Source organism: Bufo bufo, chromosome 3, assembly GCF_905171765.1.
Source record: "Bufo bufo chromosome 3, aBufBuf1.1, whole genome shotgun sequence".
NCBI classification, from domain to species: Eukaryota; Metazoa; Chordata; class Amphibia; order Anura; family Bufonidae; genus Bufo; species Bufo bufo.
The window spans coordinates 639,017,303-639,034,132 of record NC_053391.1 but is presented as its reverse complement, the minus strand read 5'-3'; the positions used below and the strand labels follow the sequence as shown (position 1 = coordinate 639,034,132).

General features: G+C 45.1%; 1 protein-coding gene across 1 annotated transcript in view; it reads right to left on the bottom strand.

Moving 5' to 3' along the window:
- Positions 1–16,830, bottom strand: part of MTMR6 (myotubularin related protein 6) — a 92,458-nt gene that overhangs the window by 31,246 nt on the left and 44,382 nt on the right. Inside the window, exons 8-10 of the mRNA XM_040426192.1 lie at positions 16,519–16,628; positions 2,799–2,924; positions 1,449–1,498 (exon numbers count right to left, since the gene is read on the bottom strand). Of these exons, the coding sequence (XP_040282126.1) occupies positions 1,449–1,498; positions 2,799–2,924; positions 16,519–16,628 (286 nt within the window). The remainder of the gene's footprint in view (positions 1–1,448; positions 1,499–2,798; positions 2,925–16,518; positions 16,629–16,830) is intronic.

The window sequence follows — 16,830 nt, the reverse complement described above, 5'->3', positions numbered from 1 at the left end:
TAATATTGTATTAGTCCAGTCTTTCATGTATTATGCAAGGGGACTATTCTGTACCACTGCAAAATCATCAGGTTCTACTTATATATTTCATCAATATTTCGGTACATCATGTTCTCTGTACATTTTAAAAATAAGATCTGTGATCAAAACCGAATGAAGCCGCTCTACCGGTCTCACTCAGAGCAGGAAATCCCAGCACCAGTCAGCAGCTTTCGTCTCTCGTACTGGGAAAACTGGCTCCGATTCCCTACCCCCTCTCAAACACTATAAAAGCTGTAATTATTTCACTGCTCAAAAGTGAACCTGTATTTTAATTAGCAGAGCGTCTAGTTCTCTACTGCTAAAACCTATAAGCGTAAGAAAAATGTCCACCAATTTCAGCTTTCCTTGATTGTTGCTCATGCAAACAGTTGATAACGATCTGTAGTAATTTTCATTTTGTTGAATACCTCAATCATCATTTCATGGCAGCAGATCGTGCTGTGTGAACAGTGATCTGCTGCCTAGAAACGATGCATCTGTAGGTGGACGAGTGATAGCACTAGCCATCGCTCACCCTGATACAGCAGAGGTGATCACTTCATGTAAATGCAGCAAAACTGCCTTAGGCTACTTTCACACCTGCGTTAGGTGCGGATCCGTCTGGTATCTGCACAGACGGATTAGCATCTATAATGCAAACGCTTGTATCCGTGTTTTTTTTTTTTGGTTCATGATAATGCAAACGGATCCGTTTTGACTTACACTGAAAGTCAATGGGAGGCGGATCCGTTTTCAATTGCACCATATTGTCTCAGTGAAAACTGATCCGTCCCCATTGACTTACATTGTAAGTCAGGACCGATCCGTTTGGCTCAGTTTTGTCAGACGGATATCAAAAGGCTGCAAGCAGCCTCCAGAGCGGAATGGAGACTGATCGGAGGCAAACTGATGCATTCTGAACGGATCCTTATCCATTCAGAATGCATTGGGGCTAAACTGATCAGTTTTGGGCCGCATGTAAGAGCCCTGAAACGGATCTCACAAGCGGACCCAGAAACGGCAGTGTGAAAGTAGTCTTAGGCCCCTACTTTAAAAACATCCTATCGGGTCAGTCTGAATTAGCAGAAGTGGGTGTCTTATCTGTCAGTCGCTATGAAGGGTTCCTTTCTCTCCAAAGGAGCCAACACACATTACATGGACGCACTGACTACAATGGGAGCTTTGTAATTCTTCATTTCCCCTGTGGTGGCGCTGCAACCAAACACTCTCCCCGCTTGCCCAGCAAATGACAGTTGATTGCTGCTGGGGTTCTCACCTTATGTTCAAGGGACAAAGAGATAAAGTCTGTGAACGAGTCATGTAACTGTGTCAGGTTGTTCAGTCTTGTAATATTCACTGAATGCAGCTTGAAACAGTCGTGAATTGAACCGCAGCGCTATATTAGAAGATGGCATGACTTTACATACCTGTCTGCAAACTTGTGCCCAAAGGATATCCAGTCTTTCTCAATTAAGACCTGCAGAAAAGAGCCGTGTATAATGAAGATCATATGGACACCTTTGGTGGCTTTTTTTTATTACTGCATTGCACTTATTTTGGGCTCAAAAGCATTTTCCAAATTGATCTTTATTAGAAACGTTCAGGAGTTTGTCCTCTGCAGCCTTCAGGTTTCACTGACTTCTTTCTCCTTCTGACAGCTCCACCACTAGCCCTTATCACTAGGTCCCCGAAAAGCTCATAAACACTCATTTAGGCTAAATTAGGGCCAATTTGATAAGACTGCAGCTTAAATAATTGTTTATGAGCGAAGAGGTAATGGCTACAGATTGAGCCATCAGAGCAGCTCTCTGACGGATTTCAGTGTGAAGTAGAAAGAACAGTCTGCAGAGTCAGGGAAACCTGAAGGCTGAGGAGGGCAAACGGCTGAAAACTGTAACTAAACTAAATCTTTTTAGCCCAAAATAAGTGCCGTGCAATAATAAGCCATCAATAGAAATGTCCCACATCTCTCAACACACAGCGTAAGGGCTTCTTCACACGACCGTATGGCTTTTTCAGTGTTCTGCGGGATGTTTTTAACTAATCCGTTTTTCGTTTCAGTAGCGTTTCCAGTTCCGTTCCATTTTTCCGTATGGCATATACAGTAATTACATAGAAAAAATTGGGCTGGGCATAACATTTTCAATAGATGGTTCCGCAAAAACGAAACGGATACGGAAGACATACCGTATGTGTTTAGTTTTTTTTGCGGACCCATTGACTTGAATGGAGCCACAGAACATGATTTGCAGGCAATAATAGGACATGTTCTATCGTTGAACGGAACGGAAATACAGAAACGGAATACATACGAAGTACATTCCGTTTTTTTTGCGGAACCATTGAAATGAATGGTTCCGTATATGGACCATATATGGAACAAAAAAAAACGGCCCGTATATGGAACGCAAAAAAACGTTCGTGTGACCGAGCCCTTACTCTTATCTTCTCACTGAGCCAAAAATAAGACTGTCACAAACTGCCTTTATGGGGTTGTCCCATCTTGGCCTTTCATGACAAGAGATGGGAATAACCACAGGAAGCGCTGGCCCAGGGTGGCTGGAATTACGGAAATATCGGAGCGGCTGGAGGATCAGCCATATCAGTTAACAGACTCCTCTGGCTGGAGCTTACTATGGTTATTCCCATCTTGGCCATGGAAGGCAGAGACGGAGGCAGCCCTTTATTATTATTCTTCTTTCAGGCTTCGTGACCCAATTATTCTTTTCTACTTGTTATTCTAGGTGGCAACATAAAATAGGTGGTGCTGGACTTACCATGAATCCCTTGATGGTTCTGTAAAATGGATCAAGTAATAAAGATCCCAGTGAACAGACTTGTGAGGTGCGGTCCCAGCCGTCAGAGCAATGTACTAGCACGCTGGTCTTATCATCATGTATAGCCTGGAGGGAGAGAAAGACAAGGCCCCGAATAGAAGCACAAAGTAACTCATTAAAGGGGTTGTCTCACTTCAGCAAATAGCATTTATCATGTAGAGGAAGGTAATACAAGGAACTTACTAATGTATTGTGATTGTCCATATTGCCTCCTTTGCTGGCTGGATTCATTTTTCCATCACATTATACACTGCTTGTTTCCATGGTTACGACCACTCTGCAATCCAGCTGTGGTGGTCGTGCTTACACACTACAGCAGGCATGGCCAACCTGCGGCTCTCCAGCTGTTGAAAAACTACAACTCCCACCATGCCTTGCTGTAGGCTGATAGCTGTAGACAGTCTGGGCATGCTGGGAGTTGTAGTTTTGCAACAGCTGGAGAGCCTCAGGTTGGCCATCCCTGCACTACAGGAAAAAGCATTAGCCTGTACGTGCTCCTACGGTCCCGGCCACCAGAGAGACTGGCACTTTTTCCTATAGTGTGCAAGCACGACCACCGCCGCTGGATTGCAGGGTGGTCATAACCATGGAAATGGGAAGTGTATAAAGTGGTGGAAAAATGAATCCAGCCAACAAAAGAAGCAATATGGAGAATCACAATACATTAGTAAGTGCCTGGTATTAACTTCCTCTACATGATAAATGATACTTGCTGAAGTGAGAGGACCCCTTTAACTGACACTTACTGGGCATTGAGGGGTATATGTACCAAGTCCTCCTATGGCTATGTCGATAGAAATTATTTTTTTTTTAATTTGGAGATAAAAACACTGTTGATGGAAAATATATATATATATATATATATATATATATATATATTTTTTTTGCCATTTGGCACTAGTATTAAATAAATGTAAATTATAAATTAATAAAGCAACTATACCAAATGATAATAAACAAGCAGGCCATGGTAGTCAGTGAGGGGGGAGGGGGTGCTGCTGCTGCTGGATATGGCACTATATATTATAATAAAGCTCTGGGTGTAATTATTTGCATTAGATTTATATTATAAAACATGTTCATTTAACAGCAGATTTGTGTAGGAATTTTTTTATTATTTTTTTTAATGAAAATGTACAGAATATTGGTATAAGTTATCAGCCTGAAAGTTCACAGGTTAACGGTAGCGGCTCTAAAAAATCAATATCGGTCGATCCCTACTTGTAATTACACTGCTCACTGCTGCGATGTCGACGGTGAGCAGGTAAACAATGAAGGGAGGTTGCGCTTGCACAGTGCGCGTCCTGGAAAAACCCCTTTAAATATTAATGACCTATCCTAAGCATAGGCTATCAACATGGTTAAAAATATCTAAAAACCAGTTGTAACTGCTATATACGGATGCGTCATCACTATAGAGAGAAGAGGCCAGCAGACGGGCACTGGCATTCTCTCGCTAATTGTCATTCCAGGCAGGGACGAGCGTAGCCCCCGCCTGAGACCACTGAACAGCCATCACATTCCTCCGTACATACTAAAGAGGAGGTGAAAGCCCTGGCTACTCCGCCTGGAATAATCCGTAATCCGTCTCATTTCCCATTACAGCCCCACATAGCTCTTCATTGGACAGGCACACACTGCTCACTGGACGTGTGCTACCCTTTATTATTTCCTGGGGGTCTCACTACGGCTTGTGCTATACAGGAGACTTTATGGAGGATTTTCCATCATATTCTAGACGGGGACTAAATGGCCACAGTACAACAGAAGCAAGGACGGCTATCGGTGGTCAGTAACACTGCTGCGGGTGTCTGAGAAATAGTAGTCATCCATTTCCTAATGCAGCACACCTATTATACATATTATGTACACCCTACTGTAAATATGAGAATATTAGAGGTCGTCAAAGGATTCCACGACCATATGCTCATGGGGAGTCCATTCATACAGACCACACTGACGTCTGAGGGTCACTCAGTTTTTAGAAAAATTTTCCTACGTCATTGAGACATCAAAGGTTCTAATCAGTGGGGTCTGAGTGCTGCGACCCTAGGATCGCGGGAACGGGGAGAGAGAGGTGCTGACATATTATGCTCTCTCTCCTCACTGCAGGACAGCAAGCAAGATGGACTCAAAAGAAAGTCTATAGGCCTGACTCGGTTCAGTCTCCTGCAGAGATATGTAGGCACTTCTCTCTCCGTGATCGGTGGCGATCTCAGCACTCAGACCCCCACTGATCAGAACTTTAGATATGTCTCGATGACATATCAAAAGTTTTAGAAAAACTCAGTGATGCTTTAAGAGTATTAGAAGTCAGTGAGAATCATGAGAGTCTCCTTGATGAGAGAGAGCGCGATATATGAGCACTTTTCTCTCCTTGTTATAGTGATTGGTGGTGGTCTCAACACTCAGGCCCCTACCGATCAAAACTTTTGATATGTCTCTATGACATATCAAAAGTAAAAATAAAACAAAAAACAGTGCTCCTAGAAAGGGGTATTCTGGCTCCAAAATATTCAGCATAGGCTATCAATATCAGATCAGTGATGGTCCAATACTCGGCAATGCCGCCGATCAGTTGTTTAAAGGGGCAAGTGCACTCGACAGGAATGAATCCGCAATTTTACTCTGCACCACCACTACAATGCATAATGGACTCCGCGTCCAAGCTGAGAGCGGGATTAGGTTATACATGGGGTTTTCAGCTTCTGCATTCAAACAAGTGTTATTATTCACTGACAGCAAACCAATATCGTAAAAATGGTGATTGAAGATTGAAACAAAGTTCATTAGAAAGATGCACAACTTTCATTTAGATACTGGCTGAGCATTGTTAAAAAGCACCTGTCCCCTCTTCTGAGATGTCTTTTTTAGTAACTACTTGCATTCCCCATGTAATAACAATTCTGGAGCATCTATTCCCCTGACTCTGTTGTGCCATTCCTCTATTATTCCTCCAAGACGATGCCATCAGCCTGCAATACAGATCCAACCAGGGGCGGACTGACCGGTCGGGCACTTCGGACATGGTCCGAGGGCCCGGCCGGGATGGGGGCCCGCCCCAGAATAACATAACACCGGGCCCCGCTCACTGTAATAGTAATATTCCTATGTGAACAACTTGAAACACAGTGTGCTTGCAGCAATGTAGCAGAGCTGTGTGTGTACAGGGTGCTTTCAGCAATGTAGCAGAACTAAGGGTGTCTACCCGAAACGCGTCAATATTATGTCATGTGGAGGGTGGTGATGTCTGTCAACTTTATGCGAAAATTAAAGGAAAGCTGATAGAGGAACTCTATTTGTCTCCGGGACCTTCCTTTTCCTTATCTGCAGCTTGCCACGGGAACACTCCCCTAGGGCCTTTGGAGCCGGGACCATATACTTTACCACGGAGGTGAGCTGGATCATATGTTTATCTGTGTACAGGGTGCTTGCAGCAATGTAGCAGAGCTGTGTGTGTACAGGGTGCTTGCAGCAATGTAGCAGAGCTGTGTGTGTACAGGGTGCTTGCAGCAATGTAGCAGAGCTGTGTGTGTACAGGGTGCTTGCAGCAATGTAGCAGAGCTGTGTGTGTACAGGGTGCTTGCAGCAATGTAGCAGAGCTGTGTGTGTACAGGGTGCTTGCAGCAATGTAGCAGAGCTGTGTGTGTGAAGGGTGCTTGCAGCAATGTAGCAGAGCTGTGTGTGTACAGGGTGCTTGCAGCAATGTAGCAGAGCAGGAAGCCTGGCAGGGACTCGGTGACACGTCTCTGACTCATTTGATTCTTTTAACTAATAAACTCTTAGGCCATTATCTAAATCCCTGCAATAACTATACAGTGTAATTACATCAGTCTGCTCCACTGCAGCAGAGCTGTGTTTGCCAGGAGCGAGTCCCTCCAGACCTTCGGTTCACTTGAGAGCCGACTCAGCAAGTGAACCGAAGATTCGATGAGCTGAGCATGCGCACTGATCTTCAGTTCACTTGCTTCTGCCGGCTCAGGAAGTGAACCGAAGATCCGATTCATGAATCGGTTCTTTTGAATGAACTTCCCATCTCTAAAACTCAGTAGCAGGCCGGGCGGCAGCGCAACTCACTGACGTCCCGCGCCTGCTCCTCCTGCTTCATTCATAAACTCAGTGAGTTGCGCTGCCGCCCGGCCTGCTACTGAGTTTGTGAGTACAGAGAGGGAGAGGATCGCAGAGGATTTCAAGTTGTTCACATCGGAATATTAGTATTACAGTGAGCGGGGCCCGGTGTAATAGAATACAGTGACTGCAGCGGGCCCCGCTGCCATTACAACACCAGATGCCGGTGTTCCGTTTACTTGACCGTATTATGTCTATATCGTGGGAGATAGTTTTGCATTACGTCTAGCTTGAACTGCTGACTAATATAAAATTTTAAATCTTTATTTCATTTCCTTAAAACTATTTTCCACGATATAGACATAATAGAGTACTGTCAATTAAACATCACACAGAGGTGCTGAAGAGGTCTAGATATTTGCATTTTGTTAACCTTTATTTTTGTTTGCTTTTTGTTAACCTCTACACTGCGTGCAGAATTATTAGGCAAATGAGTATTTTGACCACATCATCCTCTTTATGCATGTTGTCTTACTCCAAGCTGTATAGGCTCGAAAGCCTACTACCAATTAAGCATATTAGGTGATGTGCATCTCTGTAATGAGAAGGGGTGTGGTCTAATGACATCAACACCCTATATTAGGTGTGCATAATTATTAGGCAACTTCCTTTCCTTTGGCAAAATGGGTCAAAAGAAGGACTTGACAGGCTCAGAAAAGTCAAAAATAGTGAGATATCTTGCAGAGGGATGCAGCACTCTTAAAATTGCAAAGCTTCTGAAGCGTGATCATCGAACAATCAAGCGTTTCATTCAAAATAGTCAACAGGGTCGCAAGAAGCGTGTGGAAAAACCAAGGCGCAAAATAACTGCCCATGAACTGAGAAAAGTCAAGCGTGCAGCTGCCAAGATGCCACTTGCCACCAGTTTGGCCATATTTCAGAGCTGCAACATCACTGGAGTGCCCAAAAGCACAAGGTGTGCAATACTCAGAGACATGGCCAAGGTAAGAAAGGCTGAAAGACGACCACCACTGAACAAGACACACAAGCTGAAACGTCAAGACTGGGCCAAGAAATATCTCAAGACTGATTTTTCTAAGGTTTTATGGACTGATGAAATGAGAGTGAGTCTTGATGGGCCAGATGGATGGGCCCGTGGCTGGATTGGTAAAGGGGAGAGAGCTCCAGTCCGACTCAGACGCCAGCAAGGTGGAGGTGGAGTACTGGTTTGGGCTGGTATCATCAAAGATGAGCTTGTGGGGCCTTTTCGGGTTGAGGATGGAGTCAAGCTCAACTCCCAGTCCTACTGCCAGTTTCTGGAAGACACCTTCTTCAAGCAGTGGTACAGGAAGAAGTCTGCATCCTTCAAGAAAAACATGATTTTCATGCAGGACAATGCTCCATCACACGCGTCCAAGTACTCCACAGCGTGGCTGGCAAGAAAGGGTATAAAAGAAGAAAATCTAATGACATGGCCTCCTTGTTCACCTGATCTGAACCCCATTGAGAACCTGTGGTCCATCATCAAATGTGAGATTTACAAGGAGGGAAAACAGTACACCTCTCTGAACAGTGTCTGGGAGGCTGTGGTTGCTGCTGCACGCAATGTTGATGGTGAACAGATCAAAACACTGACAGAATCCATGGATGGCAGGCCTTTGAGTGTCCTTGCAAAGAAAGGTGGCTATATTGGTCACTGATTTGTTTTTGTTTTGTTTTTGAATGTCAGAAATGTATATTTGTGAATGTTGAGATGTTATATTGGTTTCACTGGTAAAAATAAATAATTGAAATGGGTATATATTTGTTTTTTGTTAAGTTGCCTAATAATTATGTACAGTCATAGTCATCTGCACACACAGATATCCCCCTAAAATAGCTAAAACTAAAAACAAACTAAAAACTACTTCCAAAAATATTCAGCTTTGATATTAATGAGTTTTTTGGGTTCATTGAGAACATGGTTGTTGTTCAATAATAAAATTAATCCTCAAAAATACAACTTGCCTAATAATTCTGCACTCCCTGTACTGCGCCTGTGCCAAGTCGTCTTTTTCGCGCATGCGCAGTGTATTGGGGATCATTCACTCACAGGGAGCACTCAGGTCCATCTTATCACCAAATATAATAAGCAATGGCGTGATTTATACAAAATATTAAATGCACATTGGCATCTCTTGTTGGCGGATCCCAAGCTGAGTGAGCATGTGAATCCAAGTCCGAAGATCATTGCACGCAGAGCCCCAAATCTACGGGACAAACTGGTACGTAGCCATTTTCAGAGGCCTACACTGGGGTTGGGGAGGGGTGTCAGAATGCGTGGGACATACCCATGCGGAAATTGTAACATCTGCCAATTTATGATTTGTGCTGACTCCTTCTCTACCTGTAGGCTCCCGGCCATGATATCTTTGGATCACTATATCAACTGCCGCACAAGAAATGTGATCTACGCACTCATTTGTGAATGTGGGAAGCTATATGTGGGCCAGACCGGCCAGGAGGTACGGAAACGTATTCAACAACATCTATCAAATATAGCCTTGGCTCGACGGGATCGGACCCAAGCAAAGAAACCGCTAACTTCGGTCGCTGCGCACTTTTTGGATTGTCATCAGTGCATAATCTCTGGATTTAGGATTGCGGGACTTGACTTGGTGCGCATGAATTTGAGGGGAGGATCGGCCACCTCTCAGCTACTGCGTCTCGAGTCCAAATGGATCTTCAACTTGGACACAGTCGCCCCTCGTGGATTAAACGAGGAACTTACGTTTACTGGCTTTTACCATACTTGATACGGGGCTCGCTTCTGAACCCTGTGGTGGGGCCTTTGACTGATGTCGCTACTTTCACATCCTGATATCTGGGGTCCATGATAAAAAGCATGCTGGGTTCATATCATATTGGTCAACCTCTCTGTTGGCCACCAGAGTATCAATAGTGGGGGTAGATTAGGGGGTCCCTGCTCTATGTGCATGCGTTTATTTCCATAGCGCGTCGTTTAGGCATCGCATTGAGGCTGGCATTAGCCACAAATTGTGGCATATATTGGGCATTGGGCATCCATTGTTTGTATGGGGGCTTAAGCTGGGGGTTGCAGATGGGAGCAAGCACCTATACGGCTTGCGTCTATCACTATTTTCGGTGCTTTAGTGTTATAACGATTATATTTCATGTATGTATTGACTTATCAATTTCATTTCTTACAGGTCTCTTTCACCTATTCACTCTCATTCACTCTTTCACACACACTTCACTTTTATCCACCATTCTTTTCACTTCCACACTCGTGGTCTTTCCCACGTCTTCATCACTCAATAATCATTATTATCATCATTTTTTCTCCTTCCCTCTATAGGTCCTTTACAGGTTCTGGATCTCTTATTAGGGTCATCCATCATAGTGCACGCATACTGCATAATAATTATGTGCATCATTGTTCACTCTTAACCACTTATATGTCCTTGTAGAGAGGTATATTGTGATTACTGGCAATGCCATGAGCTTCAGTGTTTGAATGTGTGTATTTTTCATATATATTTGTACGCTGTTATATGCGCTGACAGTGTCATATATAATACATATCTATGTTTTTCCTTTATGTATTGTATACATGTTCTGGTATAAGATCCAGAACCTGTATATATTCTGTATTTTATGTTTGTTTGTCCATCTGTGCCCACATTTCTATGCATTTGCTATATTATATGATTTATGTATTTATTGATATTCGAACTCATGGGTATACAAGAACTTCTGCCCCAGCTATATGTAGAGACAGGTACACAGATTAGGTTTTGGCCTGTCTATGATTATTGTAGTATAACATCATATTGCCCCCTTCTACATATGCTTGCTCCTTCTATCCCCTCCAGTGTGCTGAGATGCCTCCGATGCCTCCAAACGGATGCTGGCCGCATCGTGCGCTCCACCAGTCACAGTGGAGCGCACTATGCGTTCCACCATGCGTTCCACTGCGGCACCCGACTTCCGGTCAGGTGATGACTCACTTCCGGTTCGGGAATGCCGCCTCCTCTGCTGACCAGCTTGTCTGGTATCGTTATTGTGATTTTAATTGGCTGTATGTATCTATGCCAATGTATTACTCCAGTGCCCCTTCTCCCTTGCTTATTATATGGCTGAGTTTTGGCTGGTGGAACGCATAAGTGTTCCACCAGCCGATCATGTGACTTCCACACTTCCGGTTTGATGATTGGATATGCTCACATACCGCCCACAGCTCTTCCTACTGCACAGGTGAATGAAATTACATCTTACCTAATACCCTTTATAATGTGACACCCCAACATACAGTTCTTTACCCCTGAGGAAGCCGGATTGCTCCGGCGATACGCGTTGGGCGCTTGTCATTTTCCAGGTCCACTGCACCAGCTGGCTACGTAGGTTTGGCTCTTGTCATTTGACCGCATGTTGGTCTGTTTTTATCTGTATTGCTAGTGGTCTTACCTTACCTTGCATTTGCTTCATGGTATTTATTACATTTCTTTATAAGCTGGTTGATAACGTATACACCTATTTTGTGGTAATTCAGTGGACCTGTGTGTGTCGGTTATATATATCTTATTGCATACCGCACTTTGTTCAAACAATTTTTTAATGCGTGTTTTGTTGTCGTGTCTAATAAACTTTATATATATTTTTAATATGTCTTCATGGTCGGATGTGCATTTATGGGGTGGCTTCTTTTGACTCACTCTTGAGTCAGGTCATTTGTCACTCACAGGGACACTGTTATGGGGGATCTGTGGATGACACTGTATATGCTGCTATATATGTGTCATCCACAGATCCCCCCCCCCACAACAGTGTGTCATCCACAGAGCCCCCATAACAGTGTGTCATCCACAGAGCCCCCATAACAGTGTGTCATCCACAGAGCCCCCATAACAGTGCCATCCACAGATCCCCCCCCACAACAGTGCCATCCACAGAGCCCCCATAACAGTGCCATCCACAGAGCCCCCATAACAGTGCCATCCACAGATCCCCCCACAACAGTGCCATCCACAGATTCCCCATAACACCTTTTGGTTCAAAATATTTTTTGATTTGGCTATTCCCCACCCCTCTTGTAATTGTTCCGCTACTTGTGGGCTGCGCGGGAATGAGTTGAGTCACTTCGGTGGCCAATCCCGTCCTGCAGCGCGTGATCCCGCAAGACCTGCCGCTGTAGGTCACGGGTCTCGCGGGATCACGCGCCTCAGGATAGGATTGCGCACCGAAGTGACTGAACTCATGCCCACGTAGCCCGCAAGTAGCGGATCAGTGGAACAAGTACAAGGTGGGTGGGGGGATGATCTGTGGGGTTGCCCAGGCGGCTAGGCCCTTCACAGTAGTTATTAACCCCTTTCAGCAGTCCCCCATTCACTGAAGGGGGGACTGCTGAAAGGGATTAATAACTACTGTGAAGGGCCTCCCCCCCTTTCACAGTAGTTATGCCCAGATATGTGCCCCCTTCACAGTAGTTATGCCCAGATATGTGCCCCCTTCACAGTAGTTATGCCCAGATATGTGCCCCCTTCACAGTAGTTATGCTCAGATATGTGCCCCCTTCACAGTAGTTATGCCCAGATATGTGCCCCCTTCACAGTAGTTATGCCCAGATATGTGCCCCCTTCACAGTAGTTATGCCCACACTGCTTCTAACAGAAGCTCACTAATGGACGCTGAGATCAGATCACCCCATATGAGAGCATTGAATCAATGCTTTCCTATGGGGAAAAATCTGACCCTGGAGGTCATCATGCAGAGTGTGAGGACGTCCAGCGTCAGATACCAGACCAAAGGTCTGTTTCACTCCAGGAAGCCCTCAGGTGGCTGCCAGCGACTAGAGGCGACTTATTGCTGGAACGTAAACAATGCAGTTTCTCTATAACATTGCAGCTCGATTTGCAAAATGGACACTGTACCCAGACCACGTCAATGAGCTGAAGTGGTCTGGGTGCCTTTTGTGTCACTTTAACTTTGAAATCTTATTAAAGATTGTGTAGGGTGTGGCTGGAGGCGGGGCATGGAGGCGGGACAAGGGTGCGGCTTGCAGCAGAACATGGATGGGGCCTGTAAGGGGGCCCTTGATTTATTTTGCCCGGGGGCCCTGAGGGTTCTCAGTCCGCCCCTGGATCCAACCAGATGTTTCCAGTTGGTGGTCTGACACTATCCAATCAGTGCTGCCAGTGTCAGACACCCACTTCCCCCAACTGGTAACCCCCATCTGGAACTATTGCAGACGGCTGCCAATTCATTTATAAATGTCTATTAGCAATAACTGAGACACAAACTAAAAAAAAACGCTGATGTGAAAGTAGCCGAACTTGCTTGGAGAAGAGTTCCAATTTTGCAAGTTGCCGCTCAGCAAGGGACAATGCACCATAGTGTGACTCGTCAAATGTTTTTTTTATTATTATTATTATTTTTTAAATAAATCGGTGTGAGACCGGGTGCTGCTAACCTTTCCAATCACCAGAACGAAAGCAGAAATGTTTTTGTCTCTCCTCGATATCAGTGCAGTGAGCCCATAGAGCCTGTCGCTGAGCCCATAGAGCCTGTCGCTGAGCCCATAGAGCCTGTCGCTGAGCCCATAGAGCCTGTCGCTGAGCCCATAGAGCCTGTCGCTGAGCCCATAGAGCCTGTCGCTGAGCCCATAGAGCCTGTCGCTGAGCCCATAGAGCCTGTCGCTGAGCCCATAGAGCCTGTCGCTGAGCCCATAGAGCCTGTCGCTGAGCCCATAGAGCCTGTCGCTGAGCCCATAGAGCATGTCGCTGAGCACATAGAGCATGTCGCTGAGCCCATAGAGCATGTCGCTGAGCCCATAGAGCATGTCGCTGAGCCCATAGAGCCTGTCGCTGAGCCCATAGAGCATGTCGCTGAGCACATAGAGCATGTCGCTGAGCACATAGAGCATGTCGCTGAGCACACAGAGCCTGTCGCTGAGCACATAGCGATCAGTGGTCAGTGGGGGGGGACACAGAGCGGAGGGTGCAGAGACTCAGAGTAGAGCAGCACTGGCTGCAACCAGAATAATTGAAATTATTGAAATTGACAAAATGATGTCAGTTAATGAGGTTGCATTTTGATTTCGGTTAGTTTTATTTTTTAATTACCGGTAAATGCCCACTCCTACTGAGAGGGTAACAACTTGCCGTCAGTCTCCTCTGGCAGCGACCTATCTCCTGTGGACCCGGTCCTTCTCTTGCCCTTAACATCTCGCATGAAGGGATAGTCAGGTGGTCCTGAAATATGTAGGTGACCCCCCCTCCCACTATTCAAAATTTAAACATGCAGGAGGGATAGCTGTTCGGCTGAGAGCTATCTGCAGTGTATGGCCAGCTAATGGCAGGACGGAGCAGACCGATGACTAACAGACAGCTCCGATGTAGGGGACATTAGTGTGTGGGAGTCAAAGGATTATTCTCTGCCATCGAACAAAAGAGAACCATTATTTTCTGCCTACAAAAGGCAGATTCTTCCCACTTCTCCAATGCTGAGATAATGAGCACCTGCACCACATACAGAACCACAGACCCGAGCGACTGGATACATTCAGAGCCGCAGTATGGTATTATAAGACATCTATCATTGGAGGGAATGTGTCATCAGAAAATGACCTATTGTTTAAATCAGGTTTTTATGTTTTTAGAATGTTTAGTGAGTAAAAAATAAATAAAAATAAAATATGTTTCCATGTCACTATCTATATTTAATAAAAATGTATATAATCCGGCAATTTTGGCACTGGTAACTATGTAAGTAACACTTCTGTAGCGATAACAGGAAATCTTAAAGGGGAACTAAATCCAGAATCCAAACACAAAAAAGAACAACCAAAAAACCGAACAATCTCCTGATGTGTCTGCGGCTGCATCTCTCTGTCACGCAAATCAAAACAAATGGCGACGGGGGTGGGAGGGATTAGGTAGTTTCAGCCAACTGCAGGCCGCGATGGGGATGAGCCTCCCTAGCGTCACCCGCAATGCTAGGGAGACTTGTCCCCGTTGCGGCCTGCTATTGGTTGCCCCCACCCATCCCTAGATGTTTTGATCCGTGCGACAGGGAGATGCAGCGGCGGCCATGCAGGGATCAATTGAGACGCGGGTGTCGGGAGCGAGGTAAGTATAATCTATATGAGGGGCATGTTTTACACTTTGGATAACCCCTTTAATGAGTTTCACTCCCGAATTATCATTGAGACTTTTTAAAAAGTTGCAAAAACAGTGTCAATCTCACTCTAGTAGGAGGCTGTAGGAGGAAAACTGGACCAAGGTGCCAATCATGGTTCTGGAAAAGCTGGGTGACAAGCTGAATTGGTGACAACAGATTATGTTGCCCGGGTACCATATGACAGATGCACACAGCACATCAGGTTGGCATTGTGTGCATTATATGTAACCAAAATGCCCCTATCACCGCCCCACAGAGGTTGTTACCCAGCTTTCCAAGACTGCAGAATGCCAGATCAGCCTATTTAAGAATTAACAAAGGCCAAGTATTGTAGAATAGCCATCTGGATTTGTTCGACAGCGGCCTCAAACGTTGAGTATGAATCCTAGTAACAAATCCAAAGCCTTTCAGGGTCCAAGGAAAGCTGGATTACTGCAATGTGGAACTGTAATAGACTGCAGAATACCAAATCTATCAAGATAAATCCTCGGGCCCCATCCCTAAATAGTGCCATAGTGTTGCAGGTTTGCCTTCAAGGAAACCTGCTTACAACCATGTGGAGCTGTAATAGACTGCAGAATACTAAATCTACCAAGACAAATTCCCTCCTTATTCCTAAAAAGTGCCACAGTTAGGCAGATTTGCCTTTCAGAGTCCAGGGAAAATTGGGAAACAGGGGCTGAAAACGTTCCTAAAAATGAAAAAGGTGGACTACAGTGTATGAAAGACCCCTTTACACTGCCCGATGGTGAGGCAGATTATCTATAACGAGCGTTTGTGATGATCTGCCGGTGTAAAGGGGCCGCTGATTACCAGATGAACGAGCAAAATGCTCGAGCGTTTCTCAACTCTGGTCCTCGGGACCCACCTGCCGGTCAGGATTTGAGAATATCCCACAGAATGAATACCTGTGGTAGGTCCTGATGCACGGACACTAATTATATCACCTGCTCAATACTAAGGAAATCTTGAAAACATGACCGGTAGGTGGTCCCCGAGGACCGGAGTTGAGAAACCCTGCTTTATACAGTCACCTAAATCTTGATTGTGCCGTGTAATCAGCACTCTGCTGCCGGCAAACAATGATTCTGTATGGGGACGAGCAATCTGTGGAGGAGACTGCGGTACATGTAATAGCAGCGGTCTCCTCCACTGACGAGCAGGCGATTGTCAGGAAGGAATGCTATAGAGCAGTGTAAAGGGGCCTTTACAAACCCTGCAGCTGTGTGAATCTAAACAATCAATGACTGCGTTCACTGTTCGCAAGCACAGAACTAATACATAAGTACATATCTTTAGATAAAAACCCATGGGAGCACTAAGCAATGTACATTAAAATATCCTAGCGGTATGCTACCAGGGTCCGAGATGGGAACACCAAGTCAATCTGTAGAAGAATATGGGCTTCTCGTACCTTTGCCAGCCAGACAGAAGCGTCCAGCACGGCTTTGATGTGGCGCAGCCATCCACAGCTTTCTAGGCCACTCAAAAAGTCATTTACAGATAAGTTCTTTGATCCACAAACTGTAACAAAAAGAGAATAAGATAAAAATAAATGAACACTATGGCAGTGATATTCTACCAAATCAAGAGAGCAGAGAAATCTCCACTGAGCAGAGTGTATAAATTGTAGAAAATGGGGCTGGGGAGGGATTTTACTTGTTGACTGTTTCCAATGACAACTCGTAGAATGCTGACCGCCGCTTCGGACTATAATCCAGACTAC